The 21,971-nt window shown below is 47.4% G+C and overlaps 1 protein-coding gene across 2 annotated transcripts in view; it reads right to left on the bottom strand.

Moving 5' to 3' along the window:
* Positions 1-227: 227 nt before the first annotated feature.
* Positions 228-21,971, bottom strand: part of ACER3 (alkaline ceramidase 3) — a 62,679-nt gene continuing 40,935 nt past the window's right edge. The window contains exons 8-12 of one of the 2 annotated variants that reach the window (XM_083436819.1): positions 20,329-20,430; positions 17,716-17,820; positions 15,183-15,228; positions 5,981-9,326; positions 228-5,387 (exon numbers count right to left, since the gene is read on the bottom strand). In XM_083436819.1, the coding sequence (XP_083292945.1) occupies positions 9,255-9,326; positions 15,183-15,228; positions 17,716-17,820; positions 20,329-20,430 (325 nt within the window). In that variant the 3' untranslated portion in view covers positions 228-5,387; positions 5,981-9,254. Of the gene's footprint in view, positions 5,388-5,980; positions 9,327-14,897; positions 15,060-15,182; positions 15,229-17,715; positions 17,821-20,328; positions 20,431-21,971 lie in introns of those variants that run through there. The other variant, XM_083436820.1, reaches the window with a different exon arrangement.

Raw genomic sequence — 21,971 nt, 5'->3', positions numbered from 1 at the left:
CTGTCTTTTCTGCTATAAAGGTTCAACCCAATTTTTATTTAATAAATTTTCTTAAGATTTCTATGGGCATCACAAACATTAGATTTTGCGTATATTTGTATATAGACCTCTACTTTTACTTACCCAGAATTTGTTCAACAGGTGCAAGAAAAGGAACCTTAAAACACATTAAGGCACACCTCAAAAAAACGAGCGAGGGGGGAAAGAACGAACAACGGAGTCCTTAATTAAATCAAAAATCCTTTAATAATTATTAGCTAGAAAGTCATAATTAATGCTGAAAGGGTAAATTGATTAAATACGTCATTTAAATCTGAAAAAGCCACTTTTATTGCAAAATAGCATTATATATTATAAGCTTATTTGTTGAGAAATGAGTCCCATAGAAAGATTTCAATATAGTATATCAAAATGCTTGAAGAGTATTCATCACAATGGCTTTTATATACAGTTTTCTGCTGTTTCGTGATACGACCACAGTTAAGTTCGTCTGTAAAGGAAAACGTTTCTTTACAAAATAATCCCACAGGTCCGGAACAACAGCAAAAACAAAACAAAAAAAGTGTGAAAAAACCAAGTTTGGTCACTTGACATAAGATATCCAACCACATCCCTTTCGACAGCCCGGTTCCATTTCCATTTTAAACAAAACAACAATAATAAGCGACATCTTAAAATCAGTGCATTAAAAAGTGTGTCCAATAATCAAACATTCATTTGACACGATAAGAAGCAATACTCGCTTTAGAGGGTTTCGGAAACCGGGAGGTCCGAGGAATACGCCAAAGAGATGCCAATCTGATGGGAAAGATCCGCTGCTGCAGTAGGGAACTGAGAGGGGGCTTCTGGGTAAAGGAGTAAAACCAGAAAAAAATGGACCGCCCCACTCACCACGCCCTGGGAAATCTGGGTGCTGGTTCTTTAACGTGGCAGCAAAGCAGTACTTTGCACATGGCGAAAGCGTTAATGGCACAGAGGGATAAGCAGCAATAAATACAGAAAGCGTAATACAGAGGTAGGGTGGCGAGCATTTTCCATTCTGAGAATCACCTTCCTTTCCAGACCTTCTGGGGCAAAAGTGGGCAGAGCACTGTACAAGCAGGCTAGTTTCTACACATGGCTCACCCAACTCTCTCTTCAGCAAGAGGCATCAGTCTCAAGAGTTCAAGGATATACAGTGGTACCTTGGGTTAAGTACTTAATTCGTTCCGGAGGTCCGTTCTTAACCTGAAACTGTTCTTAACCTGAAGCACCACTTTCGCTAATGGGGCCTCCTGCTGCCGCCGCGCCGCCGGAGCACGATTTCTGTTCTCATCCTGAAGCAAAGTTCTTAACCTGAAGCACTATTTCTGGGTTAGTGGAGTTTGTAACCTGAAGCGTCTGTAACCCGAAGCGTCTGTAACCAGAGGTACCACTGTATTTCAGCCAGGCAAAAGCACCCAAGGGTGGGACAGAGCAGAGCAGGATTAAGAGTACAGCGGACGCTCGGGTTGCGAACGTGATCTGTGCGGGATGCATGTCCGCAAACCGCGTCGTGTCTGTACACACGCAAGTTGCGATTCAGTGCGTCTGCGCATGCGCAAAGTGCGATTTAGCACTTCTGCGCATGCGCGACCGCCGAACCCCGGAAGTAACCCGTTCCGGTACTTCCAGGTTTTGGCGGTCCACAACCCGAAAGAACGCAACCTGAAGCGTCTGTAACCCGAGGTATGACTGTACGGCCTGGGGAAAATTCAGAGAGTTAGGTACAGAGGACCGGCTCCCCAAAACTCAAGGTTCCCCATGCCTGGCACAACAGGACAGATAAAACAGGCAGAGATCCCACGGAGCAGAGTCGGAGGTGTGGAAAGGAAAGTTGAGCCCAGGAAGCGAAAACTGGCAAAAGCTCGGGAACCAGGGATTTGCTCAGCAAAATTGGGAGAGAAGGCAGTTTAGGTGAGCCTGGACTGAACCCCTTCAGCCTTCAAGCGAGAAGGTTGCATAGCTGAAATGGTTCTCCGCGGATAAATTAATTCTCCACACAGAAGCCTGAAGTGGTGCAGAGCAGAAGCAGGTTTGCTACCTCACCTAAAGAACATTTGTGGAAGGTTTCTGCATTTCATGAGCGTCTGATATGTGCCCCACCACGGCCTCGCTGTGAATATACATGGCACCCTTTGAACCCAAGCTCCCTTCCACCGCCCCACTTTCAGCTTCCGCTAAGAAGAGTCACTGGCAAATATTTTACCGCCGTTGCCAGAATAAATCGCAGCCCAAACCGCCTGGTTTGTGAAGACGGGCCGAGCGCATTCCTGGTTCTCCCCCGAGCAGAATGGGAAGACGGTTAGCTAAGGAGCACATACAGCTGTGCAAACTTCTCAGAAGTTAAGGAGGGCTTTTATTTAATACTGTTGGGTATTCAAGTACCAACATTGTCCCAATCTTCAATTGCTAGCTGTACATCCAGCCGCTCATCAGATCAGATGCTCAGATTCAGGATATGGCGGTATCCCATGTTCCTTCCTCAATCCGGCAGATGATCCACATTGTCATTATGACGGAGAAAAGGCAATTTATTTTTTTTAAAAAAGAGCAGAATACAATCTGTGTGCCTCACAGGGATGCCGTCAGATATTGTGACACAACGCCTGGTCTTTGGAAGCAGGGGTCACCCAAAAAATACCCCTGCAGCAACATCTACCGTCATTGCCAAATTAAACATTAAACCACAAAGATATGGGGAATGTTCCTCTTGATTTTTTTTAAATGACTAGACTGGGCAGCTAATCCAGGTTGGCAAATAAACGGGCAACGTTCACCGTCCCACTTTCCTCCACGCAAAACTATTTCAACGGTTTGTGGCACTGAAAGAAGATCCGCAAGTTCCCGCTGTTGGGTTCACCTGGGGAGAAGATTCAGATCCTTCACAGGTGAGACCGTAACAGCTAGAGAGAGCAGAACTAGATTGCTTCAAGGCAGGCACCCCCAAACGTGGCCCTCTAGCTGTTTTGGAACTACAGTTCCCATCATCCCTGACCAATGGGATGATGGGAGTTGCAGTCCCAAAACTGCTGGAGGGCCGAGTTTGGGGATGGCCAAGTTAGGGGCAAAGACCTTGCTCCTTGTGGGTGTGAGTTGTTTCCCCTCGTTATGGGTCCAGCCCCAGCCTTTGGCTCCATATTGGATATAGTCTTAAAATACATTCCAGCTGGGGTTGGAGATTGCAGCTCATCACCTCCTGGCTGCAGGTCACAGGGAGTGATTTCTTTTTTTAAAAAACGGGCCCTCTGGTTGGGGAGATACAATCGCAGTAAATACAACCTTTAAATTCCGGGCTCCACGTTTTAGCTGGCAGCATCTCAGGGACAAAGTGCACACGGCGTTTATAGGCTTCCTAATGTTGTGCGTCTCTTTCTTGTTGCAGCAAACAGTGTGTGGCAGGGAAGAGTATCAACAAGACTCAGAATAAGGCTTTAACTTCCCCACCCCAAAAAAGCAGAGTTTCAACCCACAAAGAGCAGGAGGGGCGGATTTTCTAGGGACACCATACATAATTCCACTTTTATTTTATCCATGCCATTTATCTTCCTTCTGGGAGAAGGCAGACTGGGTTCCCCCCTGATAAGAGACAAGCTCCCAAGCATTCACACACAACTTTCAGTATTGCACAGGTTCAGTAAAGCCAAGAAGGGATTTCAGAGGCACACAGTCTTTAGCAGGGGTAGCCAACGTGGAGCCCACGTAGACACAGATCCCCGACCGTTGCGGCTGTGTTAGGAGTCAAACGTCCATGTTGGCTACCCCCGGTCTGAAAATATTACATTCTTTTCTTCCGGCGGCTGTTTTTAGAATACATTTGGACCAAGCATTGCTCTTTTCGACTACATAAAGTGAGGAAGATGCCCTAGCCGCGCCAGATTTTGCTACAGGAGATGCAAACAGGTGTGCTAAGACGACTCACTTTAAACAGGCCCCTTTCCTTAGCTAGCAGAGCTCTACTGCGGCCCCTGCAAATTTTACACCCCTAAAAGGCTTACTTTAGGAGGCATTTGCCCCAGCCAGAAGTTAAAAGTTCTTTGCCAAGTCCGTACTTCTACTGAAGGGAGACTTGCCTCCGGTCTCAATGATGCGTTTGGGACGCATGGCAGTACAGAAAAAAATCTGCCTTAAGAACTTTGATTGAACAGCTTCCAAAGTGCTAAGGTGGTTACCAGTCCAAATCGGAGCCCCGTATAGTCGCTGTGCTAGGGGTTTGGCTCGGAAGACTTCTAGGGCTGATGGTATATGTTTGCCACCCTTTGTATGGAAAAAAATCAGAATAAGGGCCACTAACTGTCTGCTGATTCAGGACTTTAAATTGTGCTTTTATATCAAATTTCCTTTTCTGCATATACTGTGATGTTTTACTGTTGCTATGGCCATTGGGCTAATGCGAATAAAGTTTTATTTTATTTATTTGCCCCCAGCCACTCTGGTGGGCTCTGAGCACATCTCCTGAAAGAGGATTGGCCCTAATAGCGACTCCCATAAAACCAGGAATATTTCTTTGATGGGCTTTTAAAAAAATAAAAATAAAATTGGGAGCAGCTCACTCCAATCACATCCCAGTGGAGAGATGGGGCAGAGCCCCACTTCTTGCCCTCCAACGAAGGTTGTCTGGGCAGGAGGCAGGGCCATGCAATAGCTCTGGGTGTTTTTATTTCTTGATGCCGCAAGTTTGCCCACGGCACCTGCCCGCTCCTGGGCATCTCCACGGAAACAGCGCCTGGAATGCCTCACACTGGTATTAAAAGCGTTAACAGCTACGACATGTTGTGGTGGGCGGTAGGCAAGTTATGGAATTTCTCTGCAGAGCTCTGAATGGCACCCATGAGCCTCTCCCTCTGTGCTGGGCTTTGCCCTCCCTGCGTGGGCAAAACACTGGGCGCTCTCAGTGCAGCAGCAGCAGCAGCAGCTGAGCCAGCCTTGCTTCTCTGCACAGCAAAGAGCGAGAGACACGCTGGGTTTTCTTATTGTTTACCGCGTAGCCGCTTATCACGCTGCTACAAAAGAGCTCCGAGTCAGGAGCCCGCGGTTTCGCCTCGCTCTCAGAAACATGCCAAACACACGTAAGGTTGAGAGGGAAACCGTAAGGACGAAGAAGTCCGGATGGGAAGGCAAAACAGCCCCTTGGGTCCTCCCATCCCATATGGAAAAGCAAGAGGAGGCCGGGGTGGGCAGCCGAACGGCAGAAAAACGCGACTTGGCAGACTTTTCACTTTCCTCATTCACCCGCTATTTGGTGCGGAATTGGTACTCCTGAAGTAAGCTGCAAGCCTTCATGATATTGGCTATAATTATTACTACTATTTGTGATTTCCAAGATACTTAGAAATGCGGGGAAACAGCATAGGCCGGGCATGGGCAAACTCGGCCCTCCAGATGATTTGGGACTACAATTCCCATCATCCCTGACCGCTGGTCCCGTTAGCTAGGAATGATGGGAGTTGTAGTCCCAAAACATCTGGAGGCCCACTCTTGAAAGAGTGGATCCAAAAGCTGACAGAATATGCTGAATTAGATGGTTTATCAGAAAAAATAAAGAATAAATCAAAACAGGAATTTGTTTCTAAATGGGAGGTTTTCAAAGAATATCTGAAAAATAAATATAGTAGTTTAAATTCTGTTGCAGCATTCGAGGAACTTCAGTAATAGTTGTAAGGTAGATATAAGAAATTAGATTTAATGAGAATAAGTTTAATTATAAAAAAAAATGTGTATTGGCAATAAGTAATATGAATTTGAAGTATGGAATAGACGGGAGGTTGGGTCTTTAGTGTTAAGACCAATAGATGTTTTATTGTTTGCTAAGAATATTATGTGTCTATGGTTATTTTTGTAATTTGTGTATAATTTGGTGTTTGTGTTTTTTGTTTGTTTGCTTTTCCTGTTGTACAAATAAAAACTTTAAAAAAAAAAAAAACCATCTGGAGGGCCGAGTTTGCCCATGCCTGGCATAGGCAGTGTTTGCAACATGTGCTTTTTGGGGTGGGAATAGCATGGTCAATTGGGTGGATTTGTAGAGGACAAATGCAAAAGGGTTCAATCCCTAGCATCTCCAGGTAGGACTGGGAAACAAGACCTTGCCTGAATCCTGGAAAGCAGCTACCAGTCAGTGTAGACAATACTGAACTAGACAGGGATCCCGCAAACTAGGCTCAGCACAAGGCAGGTTCCTATGGCCCTACAAGCAATGTGCTGGGACAGGGTGGGAGAGGGGTTTGTGGGCCGATGGGGTTTGGGCTCGAGAGAGGCAAATGCCACTGGCTACCGACAGCCTGGAGACCTGAGGCTATCGAGGCCACATTGCACATCACTGATCGGTAACCGAATACAGGCAGGAGATACCAAACATGATTCGCAGGCTGGCCAATTCACATAAGAGCCAAAAGGAAACCAACGGGAAGTCAACCATGAGCAGTGTTGGAAACTCAGGTGCGTAAGCGAGGTGCCAAATGGCTGCTTAAACCAGTCGCCAAAACGGAATGCCTAGATGCCATTTGGGGGACCAGGCGGCTCAAAAAAAAAATAATTCATATTTTTCAATGCGACTTTTTGTTTCCTGAAATTCGTTCTGATTCTGCAGATATAAAACAGCGGGTAGGATTCTACAGGGTGTGTGTGAAAACAGATCCAAGGATCCCCAGGCACGCGCCTCCAGATGGGGGAGACGTTAGGCACTATCCTGGCACGCGGGCATCTGAACTTGGTCACTAGAGGCCGATAAAGGTAAAGGGACCCCTGACCATTAGGTCCAGTCGTGGCCGACTCTGGGGTTGCGGCGCTCATCTCGCTTTATTGGCCGAGGGAGCCGGCGTACAGCTTCCGGGTCATGTGGCCAGCATGACTAAGCCGCTTCTGGCGAACCAGAGCAGCGCATGGAAACGCCGTTTACCTTCCCGCTGGAGCGGTACCTACTTATCTACTTGCACTTTGCTGTACTTTCGGACTGCTAGGTTGGCAGGAGCTGGGACCGAGCAACAGGAGCTCAGCCTGCTGCGGGGATTCGAACTGCCGACCTTCTGATCGGCAAGTCCTAGGCTCTGTGGTTTAACCCACAGCGCCACCCGCGTCCCAATAGCCAGGTGTAAAGTGCGCCTGGCAAATTTCAAACATGAAGCAATGCCCTTCCTCAGACTTCACGCAGGGAAAATGATCTTGTGAATGCAGTCCTTTTCAGCAGAGCAGGGGTGGGCAAGCTTTTTGGCCCTTCCCCCACACCTCAACGCTGTCAGCCAGCTGGGACCATGCACCTGTCAATCATCTGATGTCATAACGGCATCAGGTGTTTGACAGGTGTCTGTAGCGTCTGCCTGTCAGCCAGCTTGCAGGGTTGAGGGGGAGACAGCAATGAATGGCTTACGCATGGGAAGTTCAATCTAAGAAGCAGTGACCCCTAATCTCAACCACGTGGGAATTCTTATTGCGTGAGCACAAGGTGTGGGTGGAAAAATGCACTTTTGCGATTCTTCCACTTTTAAGTGGCTGGAAAACTCAGGAAGGCAGCAAATATTCCAAATGAAGAGGAGCAAAAGCAGAGCAAAAAAATAGCATGAGTGTTTGTTCTGGGCATCCTGGTTAGGAATAGCCTGTGCCTTTTTGCTTAAGGGATGTGGAGGTTTCGGGTACCAGCGCCATTCAGGAGCTTCTTAAACAAACTGAGCTGCCTCCTTAGCTCAAGAGAGGCTGCTGACTTTAGCCAAAGCACACAGGAGCTCAAAGCATGCAGGGAAGAAAAGCAATGCAACAAAACCACATTTCCTTCACCATCCGGCAGAAGCCGAACAGCCCAATTCTTAGCTCCTCACAGTGGAAGAAGCACCCAAGGCAAAAATTCTGCTCAACATTCAGGGATGTCTACCAAATTGGCAAAACACATGCGAACCCCCATCAGCTTCCAGGTAGCATAACTGCAGAATTAGGTATACGTCTCTTTTTAACAACCTCTGAAGCAACAGTCAAGAAAAGCGCAGATGGCCAATTGACACTTTTCGTCGTTTTAGGAAGGCACAATCCTAACTTTCTTATTACGTTCTTATTCTGTCCATCCTCCAAGGAGATCAGGGTGGCATACCGAATATTCTCAAAACAACCCTGTGAGGTAGGTTAGGCTGAGAGATAAGAGACTCACGTGTGCATCTGAACAGTTGTGCATGGATTTTGTACTCCGGAAGGCAGGCAGGTATGAATTAAATTTGTTTGGGAACGAGAAGCGGCGATTGGTTACCTCCAGGTAACTATTTAGGACTGCAATGGAAGTCCAGCTTCACAGTTCACATCTCCAATTGGTCGGAGGGCGAGAGCTAAGGCAGGTTTGTTCCTTTGGCCTACAATTATCCCATGGAGAGGGAGTGGTTTTCGAAGGGGTGGTTCCCCTACTCTGGTTCAAAACATTTTGCAGCTGCACAGTGATCAGAGAAATGTGTCCCAGCATCCTCTACTGTCCCACAAGGGATCCTGGGTCACACCTCTCTAGCTAATACTGTTTCACTGGTTCCACAAGTAACCACTGGGGTGGACAACTGGACTTCTGTTTATGGGCTTCTGTTACTTCTGTTGATCACTGACTTAACAGCAAATTTCACAAGCTTTTTGCATGTGGAAAGACACTCCCCCTATCAAATTAAAATCCCACTATCTGAAAAGGAAACAGGACATTTCACTCAGTTAAGAGAATAACACTCCTACCCCAGCTCCCCTTATCATGTGCAAATTGCTAAAGAAACCAGTTTTTGGAAAACCAGAGTCAAGCCCCGGACTGTTAGGATGTAGCAGCAGACATACAGAGTGTGCCCCAGAACACAGAGACCCCTATAAAGATCAAATAGATGGTCTGTCTGTTCCTGACTGGCTCAAATGTTGCTCAGACATGTTTTCACCCACAAATGAAAATTCTGGCCAGCCAAACAAAAACCTCTGTAACCCACCATCAAGAACAGAAAACACACTTGCTTTCTGTGAGCAGCACAATCTGCCAGCCCAGCAGCTCCAAAAGTATTGTGTACAGAAATCCCACGCCCTCGTTTTGATACCTCAAGCACAGAAAAACCTCTAATGGTGGCTTCTGTAGATAGGCTGGCTCTTGTTTCTACAGATTCTCTGCAGCTCCAGAGGGAAGGGAAGGGGGATAATTCCTTTGCAAGAACGTTCAACACGCCAGTCCAAGTGGTTTATTGTAGACTCTCCTGATGCATCTGGGGTTAAGTTGTCTCTTCAGCGTTGGTCAAATGTCCTCGTCATTGCTTCTTTGCAGATTCTTGCTTATTGGTCGATTCTACTAAGAGAACAGGCCAAATCCCAAAGAGAAACTATTGAAAGGAAGGGAAAAAAGGGGTTCTTAAGACCGCTGGGCCGAAACATAGAAACACAACACACATACCTCCCTGGAGATTGCCAACTGATCAGACAAAACGTTCCGGTTTTGGCTCCTGTTCATTTAAAAGCAGCTTGATCTGTAGAGGCCAGTGGGTTTTCATAGCACGCAAGCAAGAAGATTGTCACTTGCTAATGTCCACGGACCAAGCTGCTGTTAAAGACACAGGAGCCAGGGGAATGAATGTGATTAATAAGTAGTACAGTGGTGCCCCGCAAGACGAATGCCTCGCAAGACGGAAAACCCGCTAGACGAAAGGGTTTTCCGTTTTGGAGGTGCTTCACAAGATGAATTTGCTATGGGCTTGCTTCGCAAGACGAAAATGCCTTGCGATTCCTGGGGTTTTTTCCCCCCTCCCAGCCTTTTTCCCAAGCCCCTAAGCCGCTTAACAGCTGTTCGCTAAGCCGCTTAACAGCTGATCTAAGCCGCTTATCAGCTGATCTAAGCCGCTAATAGCCTTTTAGCAGCTAATCCGCTAATCCCTTAAGCCTTTAATAGCCGCTAATAGCCTTTTAGCAGCTAATCCACTAATCCCTTAAGCCTTTAATAGCCGCTAATAGCCGCTAATAGCCGCTAAACCGCTAATAGTGCTAATCCGCTAATGGGCTTGCTTCGCAAGACGGAAAAAAAACCCGCAAGACGAAGAGACTCGCGGAACGGATTCTTTTTGTCTTGCGAGGCACCACTGTAATTCCAGTTTACGCAGTGTTTATACACAAGAGCATCTGGGTGACTCTCTTCTGAGAAACGTTTATTGGTTTAATAGGCAAAAAAAGATGAAGAGCTGTCATACTGTACATGTCTGATACTGAGTTGAAACCTTGGTCCATTTAGCTCAGTACAGTCAATATTGACAGCAGCTCTCCAGGGTCCCAGGCTTCAGGAAGTCTCTCCCAAGCCTACCTAGAGATGCCCGCAAGACTGAAACTGGGACCTTCTGAATGTATACACACAAGGCAGATGCTCTCCCACTGAGCTGTGGCATCTCCTGGACTCAGTAAGACATGTGCAAGCAACCCGGAATTTTAGCAATTCACATGGCCTGGAGATAGGCGCAAGAGCAGCCGTTATGGGCAGAGAAGCGTTCTCACTGCTGCAATCCCGGGATCCCGAACCCTAGCACTGTGGCACTAGGAGAAAGCCATTTGGGGAATCTCTTGTCATCAGAACAAAGGCACCTTTGTTAAGGCAAGAGGGGAGACTGGACTGGCCCCAGCCTTCAGAGGAGTGCAGTTGCTGAAGGAAATTTGCCTCCCTGCCAGAAACGGAACGCTCTGCTCCAACTGCCCCAGGGACTGTGGAGGGCGGCACCCCGTGGCCCCATTTGCCAGCTGGGGGTGCATGGGCTCCTGGGTTTTTAATATTAGTACAGGCACCCAGTGGCGGCGTAGCGTGGGTTGTCAGCACCCGGGGCAAGGCAAGTAATTTGCGCCCCCTAACCCGTGGATTTGCGCCCCCTATCCCTAACCCCCAGATGTTGCGCCCGGTGCGGCCGGCCCCCCCTGCACCCCCCACGCTACGCCACTGCAGGCACCTCCATGGCACTGCTTTCAATGCCTACAAAGAACGGTTTCGTTTAGGCAACCATACCCAGACACGTAATTTTAATTTGTACGTCTGCTTTTCACACTGTTGATTTTCTCTGCATTTTGATGGTGTTATTCCTGCATTGAAGGGGGCTGGACTAGATGACTGTTGGGGTCCCCTCCAACTCTATAACTCTACGCTTCTTTGTCTGCTGCTTTTAAAGTCTGTTTTAATTCCTATGTTTGCTTAGTGTTTTATACCGCCTTATGCTTTCTTTAAGAGTACCTACTATACAAAACTTGTTAAGAAAATTAATATACAGTGGTGCCCCGCAAGACGAATGCCTCGCAAGATGGAAAACCCGCAAGACGAAAGGGTTTTCCGTTTGCAGAGGCGCTTCGCAAGACGAATTTCCCTATGGGCTTGCTTCGCAAGACGAAAAATGACGAAAAAATTTGATTTTTTTTTTCCGTTCCAAAACCCCTTTTCCTGAAGCGCTAAGCTGCTAAAAGCATTTTAGCAGCAAAACCGCTAATCCCCCAAGCCTTAAAAAGCCGTTTTTAGCCCTTAAATTGTCAATAGCGCTAATCCGTCAATGGGCTTGCTTCGCAAGACGAAAAAACCGCAAGACGAAAAGACCCGCGGAACGGATTCTTTTTGTCTTGCGAGGCACCACTGTACACATGAAAGGTAGTGCAGTTATTCAATCAAAAGGCACCTTCAAAAATGACATTCACTTTATTATATTTTCATTTTTACGCATTTCACAAGGCCAGAGCGGGTTACAACATCAAGGGTAATACAAGGAGACAGCAACAACCGTCATCACCCATCTAAATGCAAACCAGTTAAATTGCTCAACAGAAAATTCCTTAACAGCCTAAGCAAAACAGCAAAGCGAGAAAGCAAGACAATCCTTTATCTCCACCCAGTGACACGAAGCTTTAAAATGCTGTAGTGCTGCATGCTGGAGACGCAGCTCCGCTCCCCTTGACCCCTCCGTCAGTCCAAGCAAATGACTTGGCAAGGACTTCCAAAGCTTAGCTCTTCCTCCCTCCGTTTGCCCTAGAAAGCACTGAGCATTCTGCGAAAGTGAAGCAAGTTCTTAGCATCTGGGCTGTCTCTTGGAAGCTTTTCCAACTGTGGCACTGGGCAAACCTATTTTAAAGTACCGTCTTTTTCGCTCCATAAGACACACCAGACCACAAGACACACCTAGTTTTTGGAGGAGGAAAACAAGAAAAAAAATGTTCTGAATCTCAGAAGCCAGAACAGCAAGAGGGATCGCTGCGCAGTGAAAGCAGCAATCCCTCTTGCTGTTCTGGCTTCTGGGATAGCTGCGCAGCCTGCATTCGCTCCATAAGACGCACACACATTTCCCCTTACTTTTTAGGAGGGAAAAAGTGAGTCTTATAGAGCAAAAAATACGGTATTTGGAAAGGTTGCCGCTTGGATGCCTGCCTTGTGTGTGAGTTCAGTGCTGCATTTGAAGTGGAAGATTTTCAAGACAATTAGGCATGTCCCAACAATAGGGACGGGAGAAAGCGACAACCACCCCATTGAGACTTAGCAATATTATCGTCCGGAGTGTGTCCTTGTTGCCTCCACACACAAAGAAAGGGTGCAAGCTGTTTCATTACGGTTGTGGGACACGTCGTTCTGGTGGTTCAGAACAATGTTTCAGAACAATGTTCAAAACAACCATGTTCTGATGGGTTTTTTAAAGAGGCTTGTGCCTTAGGCCCCAAGAGAAACCCTCAAGGCAAGCGAGGCGTCCAATCTTGTATACAAGTTTGGACCCAAAAGCTGACAGAATATGCCAAATTAGACGGTCTATCGGAAAAAATAAAGGATAAATCAAAACAGGAATTTGTCTCAAAATGGGAGGTTTTCAAAGAATATTTGAAACATAAATATAGTAGTTTAAATTCTGTTGCAGCATTCGAGGAACTTCAGTAATAGCTGCAAGGTAGATGTAAGAAATTAGATATATTAAGAAAAAGTTTAATTACGATAAAAGTATATTGGCAATAAGCAATATGAAATCGAAATATGGAATAGACGGGAGGTTGGGTTTTTAGTGTTAAGACCAATTTATGTTTTATTGTTTGTTAAGAAAATTATGTGTCTGTGGTTATTCCTGCGTGTAATTTGGTATTTGTGTTTTTTCTTGCTGTATCAATGAAATAGAAAAAAAGGCAAGCGAGGCATCAAGTTAATCGTATGAACGCAAGCAACATGCTTGGGTTTTGTTTTTTTATGTTGGTGTTTCTCTCCCCTCCCCCCACCGAGGTTCCAACAAAATTAAATCTCTGAAACTGGAACTTTTGTTTCAAGGGAAGCCAATTTGATGCTGCCCAGTAGAGGCACTGAAATGCAAGCAGCAGCTTCTGAGAGACCCTAGAATCACCTGCCATCATGGTAAATTTGAGATGCTCTTGGACTCCCGTCACTAATGGCTCCGGTGAACAGAACCAAGGGAGCTGGTAGTCCCACATCTAGAGAGCCTACATCTGGTTTAGAGTTTGGGATAAATGTTTCTCTCTCTCTCTCTCTCTTTCTTTCTTTCTTCTTTTATTTCTTCTTTGTAATTCTTGGAAAAGTAATAAACATTACTTTAAAAAAAAGAGTTTGGGATAAATGCACACATGCAAAAACAGAGATGCTATTCAAGTGATTGTGCATTGATTAGTTACGCTTCCTAAGAAAACGAATCGTTCTGAAGTCAAAGATTGCTCCTTGTTCTATGCTGACCCACGCACCTAACACCTTGGAAGAGGCAGGGCCCCTTGCGAAGGGGGAGCAGGGAGAGTGCTCTCTGCAAAACAGCCAGCTGCCACTGAAGGCTTTGCAAGACGTTAAGGTGAATTTTAAAAGCAGTTCAAATCAACGAGGGATACATGTTTTTCAACTGATCCAAAGGTTTTGAACCTACTGTTCTTATTGATTTGTCAATGAAAACTTTGCTTCGTTTACTCAGAGGGGAAAAAATGAGTGCCGTATCAAAAACCCAAGGACGTAGGAAATGCTGCGGGGACAAATGAGGCAGCCTTAAAACAGATCATTTATCCATCCAGCCCGGTATTGTTTACCCTGGTGGTTCTGAAAATCCCCCTCTATGGACCACTGGAAAATTGCTGGTCTCGGCAGATCATTTAATTATTATTTTTTTGCACCTGTTGTCACACGCTATATTTTTTATTGATTATTTTATCTCCTTTATTGTATTCTACTGTGTGACAATCTGAATTCCACAGAACTCAAACTGTACGCATTCTTCACAGACTCGCTTTGGTCTGCCTGAACGAAGCCTGTGGTCCACAGACCACAGTTTGGGAAGTCCAGTGGCTGGCAAAAGAATTCCAGGGCTATCAAAAAATTCCCAGGTTCAGAGAAAAAGAGGGAGAGAGAGAGGACTCATTTCCTGATCCTGCTAACAAGAGAGGTATGTCAGGGACTGGCAACCTTCTGCATGGCAAGCATGCGCCCCACTTCTGAGCTATGGGTCCTTGTCTGCACATGTGAAGACGGGGAAACTTAAAAGCCTTGCTGGAGCAATTCAAAAGAACATTTTGGTCCTGAATGCCACCTCTGAGCCAAAAGAAGGAGCATCACAATCTTACTTCAAAGAAAGCACACCGTCGCAACCTGCCAGGCTGCAAGATCAGTTGTGCCTCAACACCTTCCTTCTATGCAATTTGGTTGCGTCCATTAATCCAAAATTCCTGCAGAACTGCTTCAGCTTAAAACGCCTGGCTGCTTAATGCCTCGAGACCCCGAAGCGGTTTTGCTGGCGCTACCTCAATCGCCTGGTCGATGAATCGCATTTAGAAGATGCAATAAATCTCCTTACAGCTGCAGCTGAGGACAAGTAGCTAACTGGAAAACGCTTAGGGATGCCTTCGTTTCTCAAGAGGTCCCTTCCAGATGTGGACCATTGTGCTGGTGACAAAATTAACTCACTACAAAAGGACTCAAGCAGGTTTTAAAACTCAGTAAAATTTATTGGTGGGGGCGGAATGACAGTGGTTCATTATGTTTTTTGAATAATATGGCTCAGGACGCGTGTGCCCTTTTCTCTTCTTTCTCAATGTTAAATTGACACTGCAGATTTTATGTATGCCGTATCTTTTGTTTTGCCCTACAGTGAAAAGCAAATCAAAAAAGGAAAAAAATAATAATCCATCACTACCAATCTTATATGCTTCTGTCCTAACAAGCCCCATCACCTGCACAAGCCGTAAATTACTGTAGAATTCCTTACCTTGACCTTTGGCCTGTACTTCAGGTAAAGTGTCCTTGAATATAAGCTAAAGAGGAGAGGTGAGTGGAGAGAAGGAAAGGAAGATTAAAACAAGCGACTGGGTACATCCGCTTAGGTGAGACGACAGAACACGGCCCCAACTCAAATGAACAGCTCAGTTGGCAGAGCACAAGGCTCTTAAATCTCAGGGTTGGGAGTTCGAGCCCCACGCTGGGCAAGAGATTCCTGCATTGCAGGGGGTTGGACTAGATGACCCTCAGGGTAACCTTTCAACTCTACAAAGGCACGAGCAGCCAGCCTCCTGTTTTGTGTGCCTGGGACTGTGAGAGCAGGAGGCGAACCATGGAGGTCAGCTGGGCCAGCATCTGACGGGACAGGGAAGCCCACCGCTGAGCGGAGCTTCTGATTTAAGGTGCTGGTTTTGACCTTTAAAGCCCTTCACGGGCTAGGACCCTCGTACCTACGGGACTGCCTCTCCCGGTATGCCCTGTGGAGGTCCTTAAGGTCTATAAATAGCAACACCCTAGAGGTCCCGGGCCCTAAGGAAGTCAGATTAGCCTCAACCAGAGCCAGGGCCTTTTCAACGCTGGCTCCGGCCTGGTGGAACGCTCTGTCTCATGAGACCAGGGCCCTGTGGGATCTGATTTCTTACCGCAGGGCCTGTAAGACAGAGTTGTTCCACCTGGCCTTTGGCTTAGAACCAGTTTGATTCCCTCCCCCTCTTTCTTTCTTTTTTCCTTTCTCCTTCTGTGTTGGAACTCCTGTTTGGGGACTTCCCTGGCTTTTTTCTGGCCCATGTAGGACCAGTCTGGATAGTTGGCCTTGGTGAAGACTTGATGTTTTTATCCCCAAAAAAGTTTTTGATTTGAGATTCCACTGAAACGAGGCTGCATTTTAATGTTTTTATGTTGTATTTTAATCTTGTTTTTAAAGCTGTATTTCAATCAATTGTTTTTATATTTGGTGTTAGCCGCCCTGAGCCCAGTCTTGGCTGGGGAGGGCGGGGTATAAATAAAATTTATTATTATTGTTGTTGTTGTTGTTGTTGTTATTACTGAAGCTGGGACTCTGGTGCAGCGATACTGAGGTGGAGGATCATAAGAGGAGCTTGGCTCTGCTAGATCAGGCCAAAGGCCCACTCTGTCTACCATGCTGCTCTTCCAGTTGGCCAACCACATGTCTATGAGAAGCCAATATGCAGGGTGCAAATACCTTCTCCCAGCTTGCAAATCCCAGCAGCTGGCATTCAGAGCTAAGGTAGAGAGGGCAGGTGGGCAAAGCTATAGCCAGAGCCAGCGACAGGCATTTTGCCTCCCAAGGCATTGTCTCCTCTGCCCCCACGAGTCCAACTGTATAGTCAAATTATTGTGGCACGTGGATGAGTTAACCCCACAAGTAGGGCTGGGCGATATATTGTCCAAAACCAGTTTGAAGTCCATAATGCGTCATCGGTTTCATATTTTGACCTGGCGACGTACCACAAATCATGATGTGCGTGCATGTGGGCTAAGCAAAAATCACAATGCGGGAAAAACCATGAAGCCAGCGAATGCCTCTACAGTCATACTTTCATGTTACGTTCTTTCAGGTAACGTCCCGTGGCGACCCGGAAGTACCAGAAAGGGTTACTTCCGGGTTTTGCCACTCGCGCATAAGCGCAAAATGACGTGCACAGATGCGCCGCTGCGGGTTGCGCTCTTTTCATGTTGCGAATGGGCCTCCAGAACGGATCCCGTTTGCAACCAGAGGTACCACTATACATAGCTCCACCCTTATTGCGGACATTGTGATATATCAGTATATCGTGATGTTTAGCTAATAATTTACAGTGGTGCCTCGCAAGACGAAATTAATTCGTTCTGCGAGTTTTTTTGTCTTGTGAATTTTTCGTCTTGCAAAGCACGGTTTCCCATAGGAAATGCATTGACGGTTTCCCATAGGAATGCATTGACAGTTTTAAGAAAAAGGCGCAAGACGTTTTCGTCTTGCGAAGCAAGCCTATAGGGAAATTCGTCTTGCGAAGCAACTCAAAAAACAATAAACTCTTTCGTCTTGTGAGTTTTTCGTCTTGCGTGGCATTCGTCTTGCGAGGTACCACTGTATCAAGAAGTTGAAAACCAGATATTGCCCAGCCCTGCCCTATCCACAAGTGCCTTCTCTTCCCCTTCCTGGCAGTGAAAAATAAAATAAGAATAAATTGCTATTTATTCTGTTGCGCTTTCAGAAGAGTCCCATGTCAGCTGCCTGAGGCAGCTGCCCCACTCCGCCTAATGACAGGGCCGGCGCTGCACCAGTAGCCGCCATTCCTCCCTGCCAACCCCCTTGCCACCTGTCACCCACTGCTGCTCCTCTTCAATGCATACAGCTCCGGATGCAGCTCCGAATCTTATTAACAGAACTTTTTTCCAAGAAAGCAGTCACGCTTCTTAATCTTCTGGAAGGAAGGGGAATGGTTTACAGCTATGAAGTTGGCAGCACATGGGGCGGGAGTCCCCCCCCCCCCCCAGCCCACGAGAAGGGGAGGCCGTCACACCTGAACAAGATATGAAGGTAGGAGCCGAGGCCTGTAAGAATGTGCCACCAGGCATGAAACTGCGTCATGACGCTCACAAGCGGAGGTAGCCTCGCCCGCAAACCCCTGTGGAGAGAGAAAAAAACAGGATAGAGTCACAACCTGGGCCTCTAAGCCGCTGCATTTATATACCTGTCAGACCAGAAATGTCCGGTTTCCTGGGTGTCTGCTTTCTAGGAAGATCTGGCGATACTAACTGAGCATTTTCTTTGTCTGGAAGCTTGCTGAAACAGTGCTTTCTGTTCTCTTGCAGAATATATATTGGAGGCCAAGTTTAAAAGGCGACCTTCGTCAAAGCTGCACACTCGAGGAAAACGTGGGCTTGCCTGCCACAGGAACCAGCGTCAAAGGTGTCGGTAGTTTTTTTTTGGTGCACCCGGTTTACCTTTCCGTGTGCAATGAGGCTTCCTTGCGTCAGCGGAGACAAGCACGGCTTTTTGTAACCGCATGTTCAATTTGACATTTGTGTGGGTTACAGGGCAGTTTATTCCACCCCCGGTGGCTGTGAAAGAGACCGTGGAAAAAGACTTGTCTGACAAAAAAGCACGTCTCACAGCCCATTTGCAGCCCAATGAGGTGGACGTAACGTCACTAAAGCAATCTCTCTGGCTGAAGCTCACTCAGATTAGATCTTCCATGTAGCTCAGGACTGTCTGATAAACAGCTGCTCACGTTTAGTCCAACACAGTCTCTAGAGTGCATGCAATCGCTGGAGCAACGGGCTCAAAGACAGGCAGTTGTCGCACCAGTTGTTTAGGTAACTTTCAAGTCTCTGTAATTCTCTACCATGGAAGCTAAATGCCACAGCTGCAAGGGGACTTTGGCCACACACAGTTGCCCTCCTAAACCCAGCTCCCCCCCCCCCGCCAACCTTAGAACTGGGGGTGGGGGGAAAACCATGTTCTCACCACAACCTCCTAACCCAGAATCTTCCAATACTGTTTGTCAATGCTGACTACAGTCTGACAGATGGCACCCTATCGTTCTCCCAACTGTGTAGTCTACCTTCAAACGCTACGGTTGCAAGAGTACAGTTCTGGACACGATTGGCGCTGTGGTCTAAACCACTGAGCCTCTTGGGCTTGCCGATCAGAAGGTTGGCGGTTCAAATCCCCTCAACGGGGTGAGCTCCCGTTGCTCTGTCCCAGCTCCTGCCAACCTAGCAGTTCAAAAGCACACCAGTGCAAGTAGATAAATAGGTACTGCTGTGGCGGGAGGGTAAACGGCATTTCTGTGAGCTCTGGTTTCCATTACGGTGTCCCGTCGTGCCAGAAGCAGTTTAGTCCTGCTGGCCACATGACCTAGAAAGCTGTCTGCAGACAAACGCCAGCTCCCTTGGCCTGAAAGCGAGAAGAGCGCTGCAACCCCATAGTTGCCTTTGACTGGACTTAACCATCCTTTGCCTTTTACAGTTCTGGACAGACTGAGACAGTGAAGCTATGATTTAGGAGCTACAATTTAGAACAGAGTGTACAAGGGTGACGCAATGCCAAGGGGGTTACGTTCCGGGGGAACGAGAGGAAAGTCTCATCTGGACAGCCCAGGACCTCCAGACACACTACCCAGGCTTGCGCTCCAGGGAGGTCACTTTGGTGCTGCTAACACAGCGCTTTGACTTCACCCCCGGAGGCACACTCCATTGTATACCTGAAGGAGCGTCTCCACCCCCATCGTTCTGCCTGGACGCTGAGGTCCAGCGCTGAGGGCTTCTGGCGGTTCCTTCATTGCGAGAAGCAAAGCTACAGGGAACCAGGCAGAGAGCCTTCTCGGTGGTGGTGCCCACCCGGTGGAACGCCCTCCCACCAGATGTCAAAGAGATAAGCAACTACCTGACATTCAGAAGACATCTGACGGCAGCCCTGTTCAGGGAAGTTTTTAATGTGTGACATTTTAGTGCATTTTTGGTCTTTGTTGGAAGCCGCCCGGAGTGGCTGGGTAAACCCAGCCAGATGGGCGGGGTACAAATAATAAATTATTATTATTATTATTATTATTATTATTATTATTATTATATCTCGAGACAGACGGTTGCAAACTACAACCATTATTATTATCGTCGATGATTTGTTACCAGCCCTTCACCCCAAGGTCTCAGGGCAGGTTAAAGGTAAAGGTAAAGGTAAAGGTAAAGGGACCCCTGACCATTAGGTCCAGTCGTGGCCGACTCTGGGGTTGCAGCGCTCATTTCGCTTTACTGGCTGAGGGAGCCAGCGTACAGCTTCCGGGTCATCTGGCCAGCATGACTAAGCCGCTTCTGGCGAACCAGAGCAGCGCACAGAAAAGCCGTTTACTTTCCCGCCGGAGCGGTACCTATTTATCTACTTGCACTTTGATGTGCTTTCGAACTGCTAGGTTGGCAGGAGCAGGGACCGAGCAACGGGAGCTCACCCCATTGCGGGGATTCGAACCGCCGACCTTCTGATCGGCAAGTCCTAGGCTCTGTAGTTTAACCCACAGCGCCACCCGTGTCAGTATTTCAAAAACAGTATTAAAAACGAAAGGGTTTTGGAGTTAAATCCCCCCCAAACCGCAAAGTCAGTGAACGAGAAGAATCGCACGCTGTGGTTCACTTACCTCAGTTTATCGCAGAAAATATTGTCTACGTTCCAAAGGAAAAACCCCAGCAAAAATACTGTCAGGGACGTATAGCCTAGGCCCCTCAGCCACGGGTATACCCTAGAGAGAAGCAAATGAGATTTTTTTCTCAATACGTTAAAGCAGATTTAACAACAGGAGAAGAGCCCTGCTGGATCAAGACCAAAGGCCCATCTAATTCCCATTTTCAATCCCCGGACTCTCCAGGTGTCAGGGAACTGCCATTGGAGCCAGAGGGAGAGGGAGGGCTCCAGAGGGATTCCGGAGAGCGTCCCGGGAGGGAGAGAAGCAGCACATCTTCTGGGGAAGGAAATCAGCGTAGCACCAGTGGAGAAGGGGGGCAGATGGGGAAATCGGCGAGGTGGCTCCAAGACTCCTGCCGGGGACCAGCGGGGAGAGCACGGGTCCTCCGATGCCCACACCCTCCCTGCACAGAAGGCTTCCGCGCAGGGAGTAAGCGAAGACTAGGCGTCAAAGAACTTCTTTGCTGGAAGAAGTTCAAGAAACGCCCACTGACAGATTCTGCCAGCGATTGAGACAGCCGCGGGCGAGTGGCTGTCCAGACATAAAGGGTTCACTCAGGCAACCCACCCAGGTGTGGCGCCGATTTACGCACAAGCAACCCCTAGAACCATTACACCAGGCATGGCAGAAATCTTGGAGAGCCACTGCCAGTCGTGTTGGCAACGCTGAAAAGGAAGACCAGTGGTCTGACTCAGGCGAAGGGAGCTTCCTGCGCTCTCGGAAGACCACGAGAAGGACCTGAGAGCAACAGCCCTCTCCCCAATTGCCGCTCTCACCAACTGGTATTTAGAAAATGCACCGCCTCCAGCAGTGGAGGTGAAGCACAGCTATTGCGGCTAGAAGACACCGATGCTTTTATCCTCCGTGGACTGGCCTAATTTTCTTTTAAATCGATCCAAATCGGTAGCCATCACAGCCTCTTGTGGGATCAAACTCCGCAGTTCAACTATGGGAAGAAGCCCTTCCTTTTCGTCTGTCCTGAAACTACCAACGTTTGGCTCGGTTGGAAGTCCCTGGGTTCGAGGTACTAGGACAGAGGGTTTTTTTTGGGGGGGGGGGGTAGTATCTCGCTACCCACCTTCTCCAAACTCTGGGTAATTCTGCACACCTCCATCATGTCCCCTCATCCACTCGCTTTGTCTTGAAACTAAAAACCCGCAAATGATGAACCCTTTCCTCATAGAGCTGCTCCACCCCCCGTTTATTCTGACTGTCCATTTCAGTTTTAGTTAACAATAATAAAAATAATAATAAATTTTATTTATACCCCACCCTCCCCGGCCAGAGCTCGGCTCAGGGCGACTAACAACCAGTAAAATTACAGTAAAAACATAATGGGGGGGGGGGATTTAAAATACAGGTTAAAATGCAATTTAAAATGCAGCCTCATTTTAAAAGTAGCCCATAGATCAAAACCATAAGGGAAGGGAAACATAAGGGTCAGACTGAGTCCAAACCTAAGGGAAGGAGGAACAGATCTGTCTTGCAGGCCCTGTGGAAAGATGTCAAGTCCCGCAGGGCCCTGGTCTCTTGTGACAGAGCGTTCCACCAAGTCGGGGCCAGTACTGAAAAGGCCCTGGCCCTAGTTGAGACCAATC

The sequence above is a fragment of the Podarcis tiliguerta genome (assembly GCF_965153285.1).
Source record: "Podarcis tiliguerta genome assembly, chromosome: 4".
Taxonomy (NCBI): domain Eukaryota; kingdom Metazoa; phylum Chordata; class Lepidosauria; order Squamata; family Lacertidae; genus Podarcis; species Podarcis tiliguerta.
Note: the sequence above shows the minus strand (reverse complement) of the source record. Positions and strands in the feature narration are given on the sequence as shown.